Source organism: Procambarus clarkii, chromosome 1 (assembly GCF_040958095.1).
Source record: "Procambarus clarkii isolate CNS0578487 chromosome 1, FALCON_Pclarkii_2.0, whole genome shotgun sequence".
Classification (NCBI taxonomy): Eukaryota; Metazoa; Arthropoda; class Malacostraca; order Decapoda; family Cambaridae; genus Procambarus; species Procambarus clarkii.
The window spans coordinates 17,738,989-17,759,285 of record NC_091150.1 but is presented as its reverse complement, the minus strand read 5'-3'; the positions used below and the strand labels follow the sequence as shown (position 1 = coordinate 17,759,285).

The 20,297-nt window shown below is 50.8% G+C and overlaps 1 protein-coding gene across 1 annotated transcript in view; it reads left to right on the top strand.

The window, feature by feature from the left end:
• Window positions 1–19,259, top strand: part of LOC138363449 (endophilin-A-like) — a 38,601-nt gene extending 19,342 nt beyond the window's left edge. The window contains exon 3 of the mRNA XM_069322888.1: window positions 14,682–19,259. Coding sequence (XP_069178989.1) covers window positions 14,682–14,801 — 120 coding nt within the window. The 3' untranslated portion in view covers window positions 14,802–19,259. The remainder of the gene's footprint in view (window positions 1–14,681) is intronic.
• The last annotated feature ends 1,038 nt before the right edge of the window (window positions 19,260–20,297 follow it).

Below are 20,297 nucleotides of genomic sequence, written 5' to 3'. Positions count from 1 at the left end.
AAACCCCCGTGTGGTTGGAAGCATTCTATGTCTGCCATCGACCGGGTCAAGCATCCAGAAAGGTAAGCATTCCAAAACAAACCCCTATTCTGGTGAAAATTGCTACCTAAGCCGAACTAGTGGATAGAACTCTTCAACAGAAAACAAAGAAACTAGTATGACGTCATACGTCACCGCGCCGCTGTCTGCGCAGCTCCCCCCTCCCGGGAGGGGGAAGGGGGAGCCCCAGACCTCCCACGCCGGCTATCCACCCATCAGTTCTTCGGCTGATGCTATAGGCAATGGTTATGTGCTCCGGCTCCAGTGGTTGTTTCAGCACTGGACCTAGAGTGTGGTGTCTGTTTTCTAGGTGGTGCGTGAGCCGGGAGTGATTCTCCAGTACTCGGGCTGCATGCGCCTAGGGTTCCCTTCCCTAGGTGCCCTGTAAGTACTGCCCTTGGGGCTTGGGGCCACCTTCCACAAGTTCCTTGGGTCCTGCCCCTGCTTGGCCGTTTACTGCTTGGTTTTCGGCCGCTCTTTGTGTGCTCGGGTGTTCTGTCTCCCTTGTTCGCCTTAGAGTAAGGGGCAGTGTTTGCACTGGTGGGCGCGGGGTACTGTGCAGCTTGTCTTTACCAATCATAGCGGCCGGCTCTGTTCCGCTTGGGTACGCTGTCCTCTTGCGGGTTTTCTTTTTCTTTTGTTTATCTACCTGGTGGGGGGGTCTGCCTTCGTTCTTGCCCCTTGTGTCCCTTGTGTTCTGAGTATTTTCTGGTGGTACCCCTGCTAGGTCCCCGTGAGTGTACACGTCCCGGGGGTTCAGCTCTTAGAAAGTTGTTTGGTAGCTTTGGGTGCCGGTTAGCAGTACCCTGCCTGGGATTACCTGAGCGCCAGTCCTCTTAAAGTAAACGCTCGGGACCCTGGGAAACCCCTGGGGGCGCGCGGGTCCGATGGATGTGACCCCAGAGTCCCCCCCTCGCTTCCAGCGAGTTTGAGGGTTGCCCTCACCTTTTGTCTCTGGGTGACTCTCTGTTTTGCCTCCGTCTGCTGCCTGTGGGGTCGGTGACACCTTTGACCCGGAGTCCTGCGAGTTTGGTTGCTCGTTGTGGCTCGGTTACCCAGTTGTGCTAACAAAGCGGGTGCGGGCAGCTGGGGCGTTGCACTTGAGCATTGGTGGTGGCAACGTTCTCGTGGTTTCCGCCCCGGGAGCCCCGGGGCTGCCCCGTTGTAGTTCGTTTTGGGACTTGGGGGTGTTGGTTGCTTCGGTTCCATCCACGCCCCTTGTCTTTCCCCTGGTTCACCCTTCCTGCCTGCATCCGGTTCCTTACCGTCTGTAGGTTCGGGGCGGGGTTTTTGGTGGTGTTGAGACTCGGGCAGTCTCGGGGCATTCCCCTTCCGGGGTAGTGACGGGGGCATTTGGGCCTGTTCCTCCAGCCGTGTTGTATGAGTCTGCCAGTGGGCTCCCTTCCTTAGTGTTTTCACGGCTGCCCCGGTTTTCTGGTACGGCTGGGGCTTTGGGGGAACGGCTCAGCCCCGGGACCTGTCGTGTAGGTTCCCGGGGCTGGGGAGGGGCTGACTTGGGGGGGCCTTGGCCCCGTTAGACCCCGTGGGGGTTTTTATCCCCCTCTAGGCGGGGCTTGTGGTTACGCGGAGTGGGGTCTTTCCTCCATACTCGCCGTACGTGCTGTTAGACGTCGGCCCCTCCCCGGGCTCGGTTCCTTGGCCTTTGAGTTGGTTGGTTCCGTCCTGTGGGTGGATGTTTCCTCCCCCCCTTTTTGGGACGGTGTTTTTGTCATGTTTCCCCGTTCGATGGGGTTCTGCGTGACTTCTGATCTCGGGTGCGCCTGCGCCTTCGTGTGCCTTCGGGACTAGTGTTGACTTCTGTGTTCTCGAGGGTACGGGAAGGTTTTTCGCTACTTCCCGCATTCTTGGAACGTCTGTCGGCTCCTCGTACTTGTCGCCCTGTTGGGCTACTTGTCGCCCTGTTGGGCTACTTGTCGCCCTGTTGGGCTACTTGTCGCCCTGTTGGGCTACTTGTCGCCCTGTTGGGCTACTTGTCGCCCTGTTGGGCTACTTGTCGCCCTGTTGGGCTACTTGTCGCCCTGTTGGGCTACTTGTCGCCCTGTTGGGCTACTTGTCGCCCTGTTGGGCTACTTGTCGCCCGGTTGGGCTACTTGTCGCCCGGTTGGGCTACTTGTCGCCCGGTTGGGCTACTTGTCGCCCGGTTGGGCTACTTGTCGCCCGGTTGGGCTACTTGTCGCCCGGTTGGGCTACTTGTCGCCCGGTTGGGCTACTTGTCGCCCGGTTGGGCTACTTGTCGCCCGGTTGGGCTACTTGTCGCCCGGTTGGGCTACTTGTCGCCCGGTTGGGCTACTTGTCGCCCGGTTGGGCTACTTGTCGCCCGGTTGGGCTACTTGTCGCCCGGTTGGGCTACTTGTCGCCCTGTTGGGCTACTTGTCGCCCTGTTGGGCTACTTGTCGCCCGGTTGGGCTACTTGTCGCCCGGTTGGGCTACTTGTCGCCCGGTTGGGCTACTTGTCGCCCGGTTGGGCTACTTGTCGCCCGGTTGGGCTACTTGTCGCCCGGTTGGGCTACTTGTCGCCCGGTTGGGCTACTTGTCGCCCGGTTGGGTTCCTTTTTGGCCTCTTTGCTTCTTTGGCCGGTTTTATTGTTCCTGCTTCCTCTTTTGGCTACTTTTCTCGTGCAGTAGTCCTGGCTGGCGCCTTCCCGCAGGGAGGGTGTGCGGTTCGGCCAGCGTGTTATGCGCATGCGCCGTGGAGTTTTTGGTCTGGGCGGTGTTTCAGTGCTGGGGTTTTGCGCCCTTTTTTGCTACAGTGCTTCGCCTCTCGTTCTTCTCCCTGGCTGCGGTATGTGCCCCTTCGCGCCGGGGGCGTCCTGGTTCCTAGTTGTGGGGAGGACACCGCGGTTTTCCCTGTGTCATGGGTGTGGACCGCCTCCTTCGCCTCTCCCTGTTCTCCTGCGGGTCCGGCAGGGTCCGGCTCTGGCGTCTTCACCTGGCGGTGCTCCCAAGTTCTTCTGGGCACGGTTGAGTCGTGTCAAGTTCGTGCCACCATTCGCCAGGTGAGTTTCTGCGGTCTGGCATCTTTTGGCCGGGCGCTGGATGCGGCGGTGTTTATATACCTGTCTTTATTTGAGGTGTATTTTTGTACGACTGAGACCGTTCGCACACCAGTGACTGTCCCTTTATCACCCCTTCCTGTCCCCCTCATGTGCATGTCCAACCCATGCTGGAGTCATTCAGGGGACCCTCCTTTTTTAATGTTGTGAGGTGTGGGGGTTGTAGGGTTGGTTCTGTACTCACCTGGTGAGGCTCCTGGCTGTGCTTGCAGGATTTGAGCTCTGGCTCTTGGGTCTCGCCTATCTGGTAGAACTTGCGGGATAGTACCAGTGGAGTGCAGTGGTGCTATTGGCACTTTTGGGGAACACTGTATTACCATCAGTGGTCTGTGCTTGTTACACGACCTACTTGCGAGCATAAGCCTTCTTGCTGGTTCGTCCGTTGACTTCCAGGGCGCACTGGCCTGTTTTCGTATGGCGGTTCCGGCCCGTCCTGGTTGTGGGGGTATGTGGGCCGGTGGACTGCTCCTAGCAGCTGCCTGGTGGGCCATCCTCTGGCCGGTCTGGCCTGACCTTGGGCCGGGCTTCAGGTGTAAAAGAGCTCCCAGTACCTCATCCAGCAGGTATCGAACGGGGTTTCTCCGCCGTCGGTCGCCTGGTGCAGGTTTCTGGGCCTGCAGGGTTTTGTCGTGTCTCCGTTGGCCCTGTCTGGGGTCTGCCTGCTCCGTTCTCTGCCTTTGCAGAGGGGAGTTGCTATTTACATGTTGCATGTTGCAGTGGTGCCTGTTGCTGCTGCTGCACGTGTGCATTGGTACCGTGTTTCACGGTGGCGTGTCCTTGTTCCTGTGTCCGGTTGTGGAGTGGCACTTTGCTGCCGTTTTGTGCCTGGGGATTGCGTGGGGTTTTTGTCCCTGCCTGATTGTCCACCCCTGGTTGTTCTCCTGTTTTTTTTTTGTTTTTTTTTTTTTTTGTGCTTCTGCTCTTTCTTCCTGCCTCCTCTGCAGCAGGGATGTTCTGCGTGTGTTCTTAGGCGTTGGTCAGCCTGTGTCCTGTGATGTGCTTCTTTGTCTCGGTCTATTGCAGTTGTTCATGCCCCTTGGTTCGGGTCCTGTTCTGGTGGCGACCCTTCCGCCTTCTTTGGTTTTCCTAGCTTGCACTGCCGGTTGTTTTTTTTGGGGGGGGGGGGTTTCTTGCGATGTCTCGCGTCGGACCCGTCGTTTCTGAACTCCTGGCGGGCTTGCATGCTTTGGGGAGTTTTTCTGTTCGGCAGACGTTCCGTCTCCTTGTGCCGCCTGGGTTTCGGTGGTCGCGCCCGAGATCTTCTCGCGGCTCCGCCTTTTTCCTGGGCTCGGGGGGGGCCTTGTCGGGGCTGCTTATGTTCTGCCTCGTGGTCTCGCCTCCGGTTGGTTGTCGGGTGGCTTCGTGGTAGGTGTCCCACCTGCGTGCTTCTCTTGGCGGCAGTATGGGTATTTTGGCGGTCCTTCCTTTTCCTGTCCCTTCTTAGGTGGTTACTCTTGTTAGCTTGGTTTACTCTTGGCTTGGTTTTCTAGTGGGGGTTGGGGGCCGTCGTCTTGCCACATACTGTCGCCTCTTTTCGTGCGGCCCAGGCGGAGCCGCTTCAGCTTGCTTTCGGTCTTGGTGTTGCTTCTGCACCGTTAGTCAGCTGTCTTGTGCGTCGTTTCACCTCCGGCCTGTTCGTGCGCCGCTTGCACCATCCTGGTCTCTGGTCAGCGTGCTCTGTCTTCTCCTCGGTTGGTTGTGCCCCTTCGGTTCCGGTGTTTTTTCGTCGGCTCTTTCCTTTGGGCCTTTGCCTCTGGGGGTCGGTTCGCTGAGTTTTCTTGCTCCTTCGGTTTTAGCGTTTTGGTTGTTTGATGGCAGCAGTCTCCATCTTTTCTGGCGCGGGGTGGGGCTGCTGCATTCTGGAGGGGTCCAGGGTTTGTTGGTGCTTCGTTGGTCGGGCCGGGGGTGTGTCGTTTTTGTGTTCAGTGGCGGCCCTCCGCTGTTGTTTGCGTGCCACGGCGTTTGGGTCCGGAGCGCGTTTTGCGTTGATCCGATTCTGTCCTTCCCGGTTCGCGGGTGATGGTATCCCGGGTGGTCAGCCGTGTTCTTGCGGCTAAGCTGCCTGTGGTCTTCCCTCATGCCTGTGGCGTTCGTGGCTTCGCTGCTCTTGCTGCCGTCTGGGCGACGTGGCCTTGCAGTCTTTCGGGCATGGATTTTTGGTGTTCGTGCAGTGGCCTTGCTGCTCGTGGTTCTCGTGTTGTTCCCTGGATTTTCGGGGCTGTGGCGCCTTGGGTTGGCGTTTGCTGCCGGTTGTCTCGCCTCCTTGGGGGGTGCGTGGTGTCCGCCTCCCGGTTTTGTCCCTTTGACCTTCCTCTGTGGGTAGTTAGCTCCGGGGAGCCGATGGGGCTCCCCCCAGAAAACCAGCATTGAATGTAATGAAACGCCATTTTCTGGGTGAGACCCGGAGGCTCCCCGGCAACCCTCCCTCCCTCCGGTCGGCGTTTTTCGCGTGTTTTGACATCCAGCCTCAGAACTGATGGGTGGATAGCCGGCGTGGGAGGTCTGGGGCTCCCCCTTCCCCCTCCCGGGGAGGGGGGAGCTGCGCAGACAGCGGCGCGGTGACGTATGACGTCATACTAGTTTCCTTGTTTTCTGTTGAAGAGTTCTATCCACTAGTTCGGCTTAGGTAGCAATTTTCACCAGAATAGGGGTTTGTTTTGGAATGCTTACCTTTCTGGATGCTTGACCCGGTCGATGGCAGACATAGAATGCTTCCAACCACACGGGGGTTTCTATAGGCCATTGCTCCCCTTGCCTCTCCGAGGGGGCCAGGTTCTGGCCGTGGTCCCCGGTAGGCCCTAGAACTCCATACACATGACTGATGCCAAAGTCTGACATTAGCATATCAGCCGGTAAAGCTCCGGGGAGCCTCCGGGTCTCACCCAGAAAATGGCGTTTCATTACATTCAACGCTGGGTTTTTTTCTTCTTTTATTCTCTTCCTTTTTTCTCTCCTTTCCTTTTTTCCGTCCCACTTTCTTTTTCCTACTTTTCCTTCTTTCATTTTCCTTCTTTCCTTCTCCCTCCCATCCTCCGCTCGCCTCTTTCCTCCTCCCCCCTCACCTCCTTCCTCCCTCCGTCCCGCCCTCCCCTCCCCTCCCTTCCCTCCCCTCCCTCCCTCCCTCCCCTCCCTCCCCTCCCCTCCCCTCCCCTCCCCTCCCTTCCCTTCCCTTCCCTTCCCTCCCCTCCCCTCCCCTCCCTCCCTCCCTCCCTCCCTCCCTCCCTCCCTCCCTCCCTCCCTCCCTCCCTCCCTCCCCTCCCTTCCTCTGTGTTTGGGTCTAGTGGCAGGCCTTATCCTCCTCCTGTCTATGTACACGTGCTAGATTACTCGCCTTCTCCCCGTGGATATGCTTCAGTCTGCAATTTGATTCCAAATAAACATCTTATTTCCAGAGATTTGTCATCGCACCTTTTGATGGACATTTTTCTATGTCTCCTGGGGGATCAGGACTTTCCTTTCCTTATGGAAAGGTATCCTTATGGATACAAGGTATCTTTTGAGTTCAGGCTTTTGAATTTTGGCTTCAGTATAAAATTCCTGATTCGTGTTGAGCTGCTCTTGGTGCATTCTTTTTTTATAACTACTTACTTTCTGGGGGGAGCCCCGTCGGCTCCCCGGAGCTATCCCAGGCTGATATGCTAATGTCAGTCAGACTTTGGCATCAGTCATGTGTATGGAGTTCTTAGGCCTACCGGGGACCATGGCCAGAACCGGGCCCCCTCAGAGAGGCAAGGGGAGCAATGGCCTATAGAAGCCCCCGTGTGGTTGGAAGCATTCTATGTCTGCCATCGACCGGAACAGGCACCCAGAAAGGTAAGCGCCTCAAAACAAACCCCTATTCTGGTTAAAATTGCTACCAAAAGCCGAACTAGTGGATAGAACTCCCCAACCGAAAACAAGCAAACTAGTGTGACGTCACACACTGCCGCACCGCTGTCTGCGCAGCTCCCCCCTCCCCGGGAGGGGGAAGGGGGAGCCCCAGACCCTCCACGCCGGCTACCCACACCTCAGTTCTTGAGGCTGATGCTATAGGCGATGGTCGTGTGCTCTGGCTCCGGTGTCGCTACTGCACTGTGCTTTGCGTGTGGTGTTGGTTTTGTGGGTGCGAGAGCCAGGAGTTATTTTCAGTACTCGGGCTGCATGCGCCTAGGGCTGCCTTCCCTAGGTGCCCTGTAAGTACTGCCCTTGGGGCTTGGGGCCACCTTCCACAGGCTCCTCGGGGTCTGCCTCTGCTGGTCCGTTTTACCTTTCGGTTTTTCGGCCGCCTGTTGGGCTCTTGGGTGTTCTGTTCTCCCTTGTTACTGGCAGATAAGAGGCAGTTTGCACTGGTAGGGGCACAGGGTGCTGCACAGCTTGTATTCCCGACATTGCGGCCAGCTCTGTTCCTTGGGGTTCGCTGTCCTCTTGCGGGGTTTTGTTTTTCTTTTTGTTTTTGCCTGGTGGGGGGTTCTGTCATTTTATTCAGTTTGTTTTTGCCCTTCCACTGTTCTCCTCGGTGGCGCCCCCTGCTAGGACCCCGTGAGTGTACACGTCCCTGGGGTTCAGCTATAGAAGTTTGCTTGGTAGTTTTGGGCGCCGGTTTGCAGCACCCTGCCTGGGACTACCTGAGCGTGAGTCCTCTTAAAGTAAACACTCAGGACCCTGGGAATCCCCTAGGGGGCGCGTGGGTCCGATGGATGTGACCCAGGAGTCCCCACTCGCAGTGTGCGAGTTTGAGGGTTGCTCGGTCCCCTTGTCTCAGGGTGACCCTCATTGTTTTTGCCTCTGCCACGCTGCCTGTTGGGTCGGTGATACTTTCGACCCCGAGTCCTGTGAGTGTTGCTGCTTGCTTGTGACTCAATTTACCCAATCCTCTGATGATTCTATTCGGGTACAGGCGGCACGTGCGTTGCAGTCTAGGTTTCGTCTGTTGCAACGCGCTCGGTTGGTTGCTCACCCAGATGCCCCGGGGCTGCCCCGCTTTGCTTTTCGAGACCCGGACTTGGGGGTGGGGGTTGCTTTGATCCTGGTTCAGTCTGCACCTCCTCGTCCTTCCCCTTCTGTTCGTTCTGGTCCCCCCCCTGCTTCCGGCCCCGAAGCGTCTGAGGGTTTCGGGGTCGGAGCAGGGGTTACTTGATCTTGAGACTCGGGCAGCTTCGGGGGGGGGGGGGGGTGCCCCTTCCGGGGACGACAGCAGAGGCATTCGAGTCTTGTCTCCCGGCCGAAGCTTCGGGGTCTGACCAGTGGGCCCCCCCCCTTCCTCTAGCTTTTCCGGCTGCTCCGGCCTTGTCTTGTGGGGTGGGGGCTTGGGGAGAGGACTCGGCCTCGGGTCCTGTGGTGAAGGACCTCGAGGCTGGGGAGGGGCTGACTTGGGGGCCTTGGACCCCGCTGGACCCCGCCTGGGTTTTTCTTCCCTCTGAGCGGGGCTTATTGTTACAAGGAGTGGGGTTTTCTTTTCCCCCCTCTGCGTACGAGTTGGATTTGGTGTCGGCCCCTCCCCGGGTTCGGTTTCGTGTTCCCCCGGGTACGTCGGTTCCGTCCTTCCAGAGGTTTTCGGCTTATCGCATCCAACCTGGTGTGGTGCGAGCGGCCTTTGCAGCTTACCTCCTGCATGACCTGGATTATGCCTCGGAAATGAATCCGTCCGAATTCAGGTTTGGGACTTCGTTCCCTTTCTGGCTTCGTTGTCGTCCTGGCTAGCAGACTGCCCCTTGTTTGTTCTGGATTCCTGGCATTCCTTCTGTCATTCCCATACGCTGGAGTGGCGGGAAGCTTCCACGGTGCTTCAGGTTTTCCTGGGGGGCGAGCTTGAGTACCTGAATGAGTGCTTGTTTGCCCCTGCCCTTCCCCGCGATGTGGGCGTTATTCAGCTCCATGTGCAGGTTCCCACCCTTTCGGCGGCACTCGTTGTGGAGGACTTGCGCGCCCGGGGCCTTTTGGCTTCGGCCTTGCGGTTCTTTTCCCTCCTGGAGCTGTCTTCGGATTGGCTCGTGGAGGATGTGAGGACGCTTGGGTCCGTCCCGGGGTCCGGCACCTTGTCCTCGGCTGCGCGTTCGTCGGCTGCCTTGTTGAAGCTGTTCACGCCGATTTTGCGGGATGCGGTTTCCCTGTTTTATGCTTCCCGTCTCGCGTGTCGGCAGACGGTGCTGGGTTCCTCCGTGGAATCTGCTTGGGCTCTGGCTCTTAGGCATTCTTCACCTTTTTGTCCTCTTCTGTTTGAGGAGTTGGCTGTGGCTCAGTTTATTCAGGCTGCGTCGGCGGCTTGTCGTCCGATGTCGGACTTCTTAGTTTTCCGGGGGTCCCGGGGTGGGTCTTCCCGGAAAGGTCGTGCCAGGGCTCGGGGTTCCTCTTGTCGTGGTAGGCCTCTGGTGTCAGGTTCGGGTTTGGCTCCTCCTGCGGACCCTCCCTCGTCTGGTCGGCGCGGTGTTCGCTCTGTGCGGGGTTCTGGGTCTCGTAAGGGTCGCCGGCATTTTCGCGGTTTCCCCATTGACGGGGCGATAAAGGCGGCTTGCACTGTTCGCCCGCGCCTGGTCCCACGATTCGTGGGCCTTTTGGGTTGTGTCTCGTGGCCTGCGGTGGCGTTGGGTGGCCCCTCCCCCCTTGGGGGGGTCGGGGCTGGCAAGGCAGGTTTCTTCCCCTGCGCTCTGTCGAGTCATCTTGGAGTGGGTACGCTTGAGCGTCGTCGAAACGACGTCGTCCCTCAGATGGGTTTCCCGTCTGTTTCCGGTTCCGAAACGGGCCTGCGCGGACCTGCGGTTCATTCTGGACTTGTCCCGTCTGAACCCCTGGGTTCATTGCCCCTCCTTTCGGATGACTACACTGTCTCAGGTTCAGCTCCTCTTGGAGCCGGGAGCTTGGATGGTGTCCCTGGACCTCCGAGATGCTTATTGGCATGTCCCAATTCATCCACAGTTCAGGGACTGGCTCGGTTTTTTTGTGGGGCATCTGAGTTACCGCTTTCGTTGTCTCCTGTTCGGGTTGAACCTGGCACCTCGCGTGTTCATGCACCTTACATGGGTTGTGGTGGCTCATTTGCGTCTCCTAGGTGTTCGGGTGTTGGCCTACCTCGACGACTGGCTGGTTTGGGCTCCCAGCCGGTCAGCTTGCTTGCTAGCCAAGGATTTGGTTCTTTCCCAGCTCGCCGAGTTCGGGTTCTTGGTGAACTGGAGGAAGTCCCATCTGGTTCCCTCTCAGGTTCGGACTTGGCTGGGTCTCGTTTGGGACTCTCGAACTGCCTCTTTGTCTCTCCCTCCGGAGTCTCTCCTGCGGCTGCGGTCCCGCCTTCGTCTGTTTCTGGAGGGCCCTCGGGTCACCTGGCGGTTGCTCGAGGGGCTGTGCGCGAGCCTGAACTTCGCGATGGTGGTCTACCCGCCGGGTCAGGTTTGGCTTCGACGGCTGTTCTGGTTCCTTCGGGGTTCCCCCTTCCGCCTCTCTCGCGATCGCAGAGTTCGACCCCCGGGGGCCTTGCGTCGGTTGCTGCGTCACCAGCTTCCTCTTCGGGTTTTTCAGGGTTCAGTGCCTTGGCGCCTACCCGAGCCCTCGCTCGATGTGTACACGGATGCGTCGTCTCTCGGCTGGGGTTTTGTGACCAGTGCTCACCAGGCCGGCCAGGGACGTTGGGATCCGTCCTTCCGTCGAGCTCACAGCACGGTGCGGGAGTTCGCGGCAGTGTGGTTTGCTCTGGGGAGGATTCGGGTGGCTCGCAGATCGACGATTCGGCTCCATTCGAACTGCTCTCCGGTGGTTCATTGCCTGAACCGCGGGGGATCGATGCGCTCCTTGTCTCTTTGGGGTTGGTCGCTTCTGGTGACTCGTCTGCTGAGTTCTCGGGGTTTGGCTCTCCTGGCAGTTCATGTACGGGGCATGTCCAATGTCTTGGCCGACGCCCTGTCTCGCTTCGTTCCCCTCTCCATGGAGTGGACGGTCGACGACGAGTCCTTCCGTTGGCTTTGCCAGACGTTCGGGCGCCCCCGAGGGAACCTCTTCGCGTTGGCGTGGTCGCGGCGTCTTCCCGTTTATGCGGCGCCCTTCCCCGATCGCGAGGCCGTCGGGGTCGATGCCTTTCGGCTAGACTGGTCGAGGTGGGGGTTCCTGTACCTCTTTCCCCCAGTTCGGCTGTTGCTCCAGGTCCTGACTCGCTTAGAGACTTACCAGGGGAGAGTTGTCCTTCTGGCCCCTTGGTGGCCGGCCCAGCCTTGGTTTTAGGCGCCGGTTGCTCGGTGTCCAAACCTGAGGGTTTTCCCGCGGCTCCGCCTCTTTCAGCAGATCGGGCCGGTAGTCACGTGGCTGGTTCGATCTTCTCCTCGAGTCTTCACGTATGGGTTTTTTGACTCGAGTCTATCATCATCTCTATGGTGATCAGGTGGCCTCCTTGTTGGTGTCCCACCTGAGGGCTTCTTCTCGGCGGCAGTATGAAGTTTCCTGGCGGTCCTTCTGTTTCTTTTTGCGTCCTCGTCATGTTAGTTCCTTGTCTGTTCGGGTGGTCTTGTCCTTCCTCTCGTGGTTGTTTCAGGACCGTCATCTTATGCCTAGCACTGTCGCCTCGTATCGTGCAGCGCTGGCGGAGCCGCTTCAGCTTGCTTTCGGTATCGATGTTACGTCTGCGCAGTTTTGTAAGCTGTCTCATGCATTGTTTCACCTTCGGCCTGCTCATGTGTCGCCTGAGCCGTCCTGGTCTTTGGATAGAGTGCTCGCTTTCCTTTCGTCTCGTTTCGTTGTGGCCCCTTCGGTCCAGGATTGTATTTCCAAAGCACTTTTCTTGTTGGCTTTGGCCTCTGGGGGTCGGGTAGGGGAGCTTCATGCTCTCCTCCGGCGCATGGGTTTCTGCTCTTTTGGTCGTGGGAATTATTTTGTTCGTTTGCAGCCGTCTCCTTTTTTTCTGGCGAAGAATGAGACTGCTGCGTTCCGGAGGGGTCCATGGGTGGTTGATGCTTGGTTGGTCAGGCCGGGGGTGCATCATGTTTTGTGTCCGGTTGCGGCGCTTCGCCGTTATTTGCGTGCCACGGCTTCTGTGTCCGGGGACGCGCTGTGGGTTGATCCGGTTTCCCTTCTTCCCTGTTCGCGGGTTCGGGTCACCCAGGTCGTCCACAGGGTTATCAAGTCCAGCCAGCCTGCGGTCTATCCCCGTGCCCATGACGTTCGTAAGTTCGCGGCTCTTGCTGCCGTCTTTGGGAATATGTCTTGGTCTGATATTCGGGCGCGGGGATTTTGGCGGTCGAACAGGGTCCTGGTTACTCGTTACCTTGTGAATGTCCCTGGGCCCCGTTGGGCCTGTGTTGCTTTGGGTCGGTGGTTGCAGCCAGTTGTCTCGGCTTCGAGTTGAGGAGTGAGCGACGACTGCCTCCCCGGTAAGTCCCTCTTTTTCCATCTGTGGGTAGTTAGCTCCGCGAGCTGACGGGGCTCCCCCCAGAAAACCAGCGTTGAATGTAATGAAACGCCATTTTCTGGGTGAGTCCCGGAGGCTCCCTGACATCCCTCCCTCCCTCCGGTCGGCGGTTTTTCGCGTTTTTGACATCCAGCCTCAAGAACTGAGGTGTGGGTAGCCGGTGTGGAGGGTCTGGGGCTCCCCCCCTTCCCCCTCCTGGGGAGGGGGGAGCTGCGCAGACAGCTGCGCAGACAGCAGCGCAGCGGTGTGTGACGTCACACTAGTTTGCTTGTTTTCGGTTGGAGAGTTCTATCCACTAGTTCGGCTTATGATAGCAATTTTAACCAGAATAGGGGTTTGTTTTGAGGCGCTTACCTTTCTGGGTGCCTGTTCCGGTCGATGGCAGACATAGAATGCTTCCAACCACACGGGGGCTTATATAGGCCATTGCTCCCCTTGCCTCTCTGAGGGAGCCCGGTTCTGGCCGTGGTCCCCGGTAGGCCTAAGAACTCCATACACATGACTGATGCCAAAGTCTGACATTAGCATATTTGCCTGGGATAGCTCCGGGAAGCCTCCGGGACTCACCCAGGAAATGGCGTTTCATTACATTCAACACTGGTTTTTTGGTTACTGACAACACTCCTTTTGTTGGGTTCTTTGCATGGCTTCTGCCAAACCCAGATGCTTCAGTGGCTGGAAGGGAGTTGTCTTTTAGGTGTTCCTGCGTGGTTTCTTTTGTGCCTCTGGAGAACTGCATGTTTTTTTCTAATGTTTCCCAAGGATGTGGGCATGAGCACATATCCATATCCAGCTGCTTGTGCTCTGTAAAACCTTGACTGTGGATGACCACTAGTACCCACTTGGCAGCTGGTGTGTACATCTGGGCAGTGTTTGAGCTCCACTGTACATCTGGGCAGTTTGTTCTGGATATTTTGCCATTTATCCTTGCTGTGGGTGTCTTTCGCAGCGCTGTCCAAGTTGCTCATCTCCCTCCTTTGGTAGGCTGTGGCAGTGTTTTACTTGGTAGATTTGCAGGTTGTGTTGACCCAGTCTTTAGATTTGACTCTTATGTCAGCCTCCTCAAAATGAGGAGGCTGACATCCATGAATTGGACTTTTCTGTGGGGAGCCCTGTTGGCTCCCTAAAGCTATCAAAACTGCCAAGTGCCATATTAGTTTGGTGTCATCAGTCCCTGGAGTTCTATGTGCCTACCGGAGACCAGAGCCAGAACCTGGTCCACTCAGAGAGGCACAAGGAGGATTGGCCATATGAGCACTCTATATTTAGAGTTTGTCATATCTGCCATCGACTGGAGAAGGCACCCAGAAAGGTAGGCAAACCCATACAAACTTCTAGTTAAAATTGCAACCTACATCTGAACAGAGCCAAAGAACTCGCCCAACTGAAAACAATGAAACAAGCAAATCGTTAATACAACTAACACGCCTGCTCGTTAGCACCCCCCCCCCTCCCCCAACAGGAAGGAGCGGGGGCTGGCTTGGGCAAGCCGGCTGCTTCACCCCCATTTCTTGACTGATGTGCCAGGTGTTAACAAGTCCCCTCTGGCCTTGAATTTTGATTTTTTGCTTTTGTGGCTTTGTCAGCATTGTGTGGTATGGAGGCCATGTGTTCTTAAAGTACACTAGGCTGCATGTGCCTAGGGCTACCTTCCCTAGGAGCCCGGTAAGTACTTCCCTTGCGTTTCAGGGTTATCTTCCCTGGGACGTTCGAGTCTCACTCCCATTTAAGGGCTTTGTCGCTTGGTGCAGTTCTCATCCTTGAGGCCCGTTGGGGGTCTTGGGCTTCCCGTCTTGCCCCGGGTAGGGAGTGGGTTTTTACCTATGTGAGGGGGAGTGGGGTGGGGAGCAAGTTCTGGCTCTGGTAGGCCAATCAGGGCTCCTATTACTGATGTGACACAGTAGTGGAAAGCCATTTAAGTGAGATAGCCTCAAGGAGCCATCAAGGCTCTACCAGAAAGATGTATTTGATTACATTCAATGCTAGTTTTTCCCCTCTCAAAAGAATTGAATTAAGATCATCAATTGATTGATGAGAAAATTATTTCCCATAGAATGTTGTCCAAGTCATTAAACGAGGTATTATATGATGTTTTTATAGTTAATGGTAAAGTTGCAAAATTTGTAAGAAGCATTCTTCACTTAAACATATCTTAGATTGCCATTATTAACACATTATCTTAATTAATATAACTCTCTTTACAGGAGGGAGATAACATTACACTCACTCAGCGGATTGACGAGAACTGGTTTGAAGGAACAGTTAATGGGAAGACGGGTTTGTTCCCAGTGAGTTATGTGAATGTGACGGTGCCTCTTCCTTAAGTCTCTTAACATCCCTGCCTGAAGCCGCCACCTGCTGAGACCCATGGGATCTTCATCTACTGTAGATGGAGTGCTGTTGAAGTTGACTGATCTGTTATTGTTACTGAAAGTGTAGTTTATCTGCAGTAGAATAATTTATGTAAATAATTTAAAAAAGTTTAGTGCATGGAAATCTTTTGATTTCATATTCCAGAATTATATTTTAATCGGGGTAATTCATATTATAAAATAAAGTACTGTAATTAGTATTAAAGCAGATAAACCTAACAAAACAAAAATCTCAGAAACCCTTTTAATAGTTAAGTAAAAGACGTATAAAACTGTGTTCATTGGTAAAAGTACATTTAATGCTGTAGTGTTGCAGTCAAATAATTAATACAGCAACATGATAGGCACTGTTGGTGAATCGGGCCATTGTTAAGCTCTTTATCAAGTGTATTGAATATTAAAAATAATTTAAAAAGTATTATACTAATAAACTAAGGTTAAATATTATTAAAAGACATTTAATTGGCATGTTTGGTTCAAGTTCCAGTATTAATTTACAATGTTGAAAGTAAACCAAGCATAAACAATTTAAGTTAAATACTGTACATCTCTCCCTTTAGCAAAAGGAATTGAGTTAATGCGGGTTGATTCATGGAAGAGGGATCACCACGAGCACAGCTCTTGTCCTGTAACTACACCAATTACCCAAACCATATATGGTAAACCTGCAGCTCTTGTTACTTTTACACGATTAGTGTTTTTTTTTCCCCAGTTTGTAACAAGCACTGTCCTACGTTTTACAAACAACTTTTAAGACAATTGATACAAGATATCATAGGCACGCTAGCCACACAAAATTCACCCTCCCACTCAATGTAGACATTTTTCTGGAACATAGGTGAAACGGCGATGAAAAAAAAAGTATATTTGTATACCCAAATAAACAATAATTAGACATTGACTAACAAAAATATAATTGAAAATATAATAAATGAGGGGAACCATAAATAAATATATTGACTTTTTTTTAGCATTCTTAGAAAATGTTTTTCATTACAGCTATTACAGAAAAAACTAAGTTAAAGAATATGATTCTCAGTATATGACTGCATCCTATTGACAATATATATCTATTGTGCTTGACAGTCAATTATAAAGAGTGTGTTTTCAGAGTTCCCATATATAAAAGGGTTCCTGTCATGTACAGTAATGTTCCCATGGGTCTGGGTAGGAGAATTTTTAGTGAGAATGTGAGCCGCACCATAATTATTAACCCCCTCTCCCCTTTCTCCATCATGGGTGATCCTGGTCCATTGTCACTCTTGAGTTCCACTTTCAACATCTAGTTTTGCAAAGTCTTTTTCAAGGAAAATGTAGGTTTAGTTAATTCAATAGCAAAGCAAGAAATTCACTTTTTATATATTGTGAATGATTTAATTAACGAACACCAGAGACTTTAGATAATCGGAACATGCCGCCTCTGTCATTTGCTGGCAACTTCATTTTATTGTCGTTGAGACTTAGTGATAATACGGAAATTTCAAGATGTATATTCTTTGTTAATATAGTTTATCCTTCATGAATTAATTGAGCAGCAGAGGGTAACCATTTCCCATATTCCAAATGGAAACAAGTACTTTAGTAGACACTTAAGCTGTATCATCTACAGATGTCATTAATGTTTGATAAAACAAAGAAATTTAAGTATCTACTGCAAACTGCTACTGTACTATATTACTCATGTTCTTTGGGATCCTCAGCATGAGGAATATTTTATTAATACTGTGAAACATTATATGTAACTAAATAACCCCATCAATTTTAAAGTTTAAAATATTGCAATAGTTGTTCTGCCGTATTGGAGCAGGTGTTCTTTAACAAGCTAAAAGTAGTTGGTGGTAGAGCATTAACGGCAGAACGTGGTTACTGCAGAGGAGATAATAAACGCAACGTGTGCATCTTCTGAAGCACCCAGGCAAAGTGGATGCCCGTCGTCAATGACAGGACATCGGTGTTATTCTCAAATCCTAGTGTCTTTGGAAAGTCAGCCAATTGTTGTATATGTAATATTGTGATGTTTTATGTCTCAGATGTTAAGTGATGAACTTGGAAGTTATGTTAATGTTGGGAATGTCTGCCTTTATAGAAGTTATAATGTTGTGCCGAGGGGATTTGCGAGGAAGGTCGTGATGTCTTGGCACACTTGGAATTCCTACTCAGCCATAATTGTTTCTTGTCATGCCTTTGCCACTAGATTTTTTGTAATATATTTACTTGGCCAGGTACCTAGAAATTAACAATTATATCAAGCAAATGTCATACAGATAGCAAATTAGTATATACAGTAAATTAGTTAAAGATTGGAAGTTGAGTACTTGGTCAGTTTTGTAGGGATTTAAATATTTTGTGCAAATGTCGATTTTTTAAACCAGTGAAGAAATGTGTGTATTTGAGTACTACCAAGTCATTCCAACATTATGTATTAATACAGTACATATTTTTATGTTTTCACATTTAATTTAAAGCTTGATGTTAACTGTTAGAAATTCCTCAATTTTCCATGACATTTCAATTTATTAAATATCAGACTAGCAAAAAAATATTATGGCAATGCAGTTGTTATATGTAGAAATATAACTAGTTAAAATTAAATATATGAACAAAGTAACATTTTACCTTTGGAACATAGAATTTGATAGATATAAAATACCTATTATGATTACGCATTTGAAGTTGTGTTGTAAATAATATAACATTTATGTATATTTATTTTCAAGAAAGTTTTTATTAAATGTCATTGTACATATACCAGCGTTAGATGTGCTCTAGCCTAGTGGCGTCTATAATGTTTCTTGTGGCCACACAATGATGTGCAGGTCTCTCCATATTGCTCCAATCATAATGGGCAATGGTGTCAACACAGAGGTATGTCCGATGAAGGCATGTTAGGGCAGGCTGTCATTCTTTTTACATCATCATTACCAACATTTACACGGGAGTGTGGTGTCGACACTCTTATTTAGGTGTTAATAGTTAGGTATTGTGCCACTAAAAAAAAACACTGGCAAGACTCGTGGCAATAATATTGATACAAACAAATTTGGCCGTGGCACAATGTGGTGTTGAAATGCTCACACATAATAATGTGAAGTGGTAATGTGACGTTGTTACACTTGGTGCATTGGCAGTGTCGAATCCATGTGATGGGTGCGGCGGCGTCACATCCTTGTGATGGGTGCGACGGCGTCACATCCATGTGATGGGTGCGGCGTTGTCACATCCACTTGATGGTTGTGGCATTGTATTCACCTTCAGTAAGGAAATGTGACTATTGGTGCACATTATGCCAATCATCGGTTTTAATGTTGCCATTTCACAAGGTTATTTTCCAGCCTTATGTAAAGTGCTGCGTGCCAGTGTCCAACCCACACTCAGTACTCTCAAAGCAGCTATTCCTTCAGAATTACATAATGATGCAATACCTATTTGATTTACATTACAATCTTAAGGGGCTATATAATTAGTCATGGAGTATTGGAGGGGTATTTGAAAATGATTAATGTAGGTTAATGTTGTGCAGTTTTGCAAGTGATATTATTTGGTGGTACCAGTCAACTTTCCCTCCTTTCATTTGTAGTCGAGACAGTCTTGTAATGAATTCTATGATTGCTGTGAATATTCTCTAATCAAAATCTTCCCTCCCTTTATGGCCTAATACATCTCATAATCAAACTACATCAGATACTTCTTCCTCTTTCTTATCATTTTAGCTTATAAATAGATAAAACCATCAGTTGAATGTTAATATATAATTTGCTTCGTTAGAAGACGTCCAACATTAGAAATTTGCAGAATGACGAGTGTAATGTGCATTAACTGATGACCATTGACTTGATGGTCGATGGCCATTAACTTGACCAACCTCAAGAATCATCTCAAGATAACCATTGGTAAATATTAAAATTTGGTGAAAATATTTAATAGTATACACATACTATAATTTATTATGCAAGATGTGGTCAATTTCCTAATTATTGGGGAATAGTTTGTTGAGACAAACAACTTTGTTCATTCTTTTAATACACTGAAGAAATCATGTCACATCCATGCGATTCATTCATTGACAGTTCCAAAAATGTTGATTCGTTCAGTAAACTGCTAGGTTTAATGTGCACTCAGCCGCTGCCACCACCAATAAGTTGCAAATTAAACATAATACATTTTTAAGTGTAGGTTTCAGAGGCAAATTTGCAATTAAATGAGACATCCGAAGTGTAGCCGATTACGAAGGTTAATAGATGTAACTCAGCTGCTGCTCTCCCATTTGGCCTCTGTAGCCATCTCTGTTTTCTTCTACTCTTACGCCTTGCTGTATGTAACTGTACCCATTACCGATGTTCAGATCTTTTAGTGCTATTCAAACTTCTGTGACTAATGTCTGTACATGTGAAATAAACGTTGATGACATGATTTATAGCTTTTATGCCCCTCTTATACTGTACACAAATACCAACATGTATAATCGTCACAATATGAAGTAGACAGTCCTTTGTTCAGCTAAGTGGAACAAGTGAGTGCACTCCTGAACCACCACCATACCCTTCAAGAACACTTGAACAAAACAAGTGTATGGAGCACCATTTGGCAATGATATTTAATGTGAATAAATGCCATGTTATCGAATGTGGAATAGGCAACCTGTCCTCAGATCAAGTCCATTCTATCCAGCGGTCAACTCCACAGATTCATTCATGAATTTCATTCATTCAAAACAGAACTTTATTCAAATATAAATTAATATTATAAATAAATAAATAAATAAATAAATATGTTTATTCAGTAAGGTACATACATACAAGTGATGTTACATTAATGGATTGATATATAGATAGAGCTAGTACATACAATGCCTAAGCCACTATTACGCAATGCGTTTCAGGCAAGAAAAACATTAATATCTAGAACTTAATACTAATTGAGCATAAAGAATAAAAAGTGTTGAGAACAAATACAAATAAAGATAAAAAAAAAAAAGGGGGAACATGACTGAAAAAGCAGCACAAATACAATAGGTTGACAAACTGTTGATTAAAAAAAAAAATTATTATATATTAGCATATTGTGCATATTTAGGCATTTAGGTTCTGTTGTCAATTATTTGTAGTACGTGGGTGAAGCATTTACAGTGTTGTAGTTTGGACAAAAGTCATCAGCAAAGCACTTGTTCCGGAAGTGTTTGAATGTCATCAGTTGAGTTGTGTGTAAACCGTTTTCATTCATAAACGGGGTTTGGCAGGTGCATGGATTGGCCTTTGGGTCTTTGTTTAGAGGAGCGTCTGGAATAGGAGAACAGACCCCACACAACCTACAAATTATGAAACATCTTAAACAAAAAAAAAATCGATCTAGAGGTGGTTCTAGATAGTTTTCCATCACCTAAGGACCACATAAAGAACATCATGTGCGAGTTCTATGCTGCACTTACCAATTTCAGAATTGCTTTTTAAA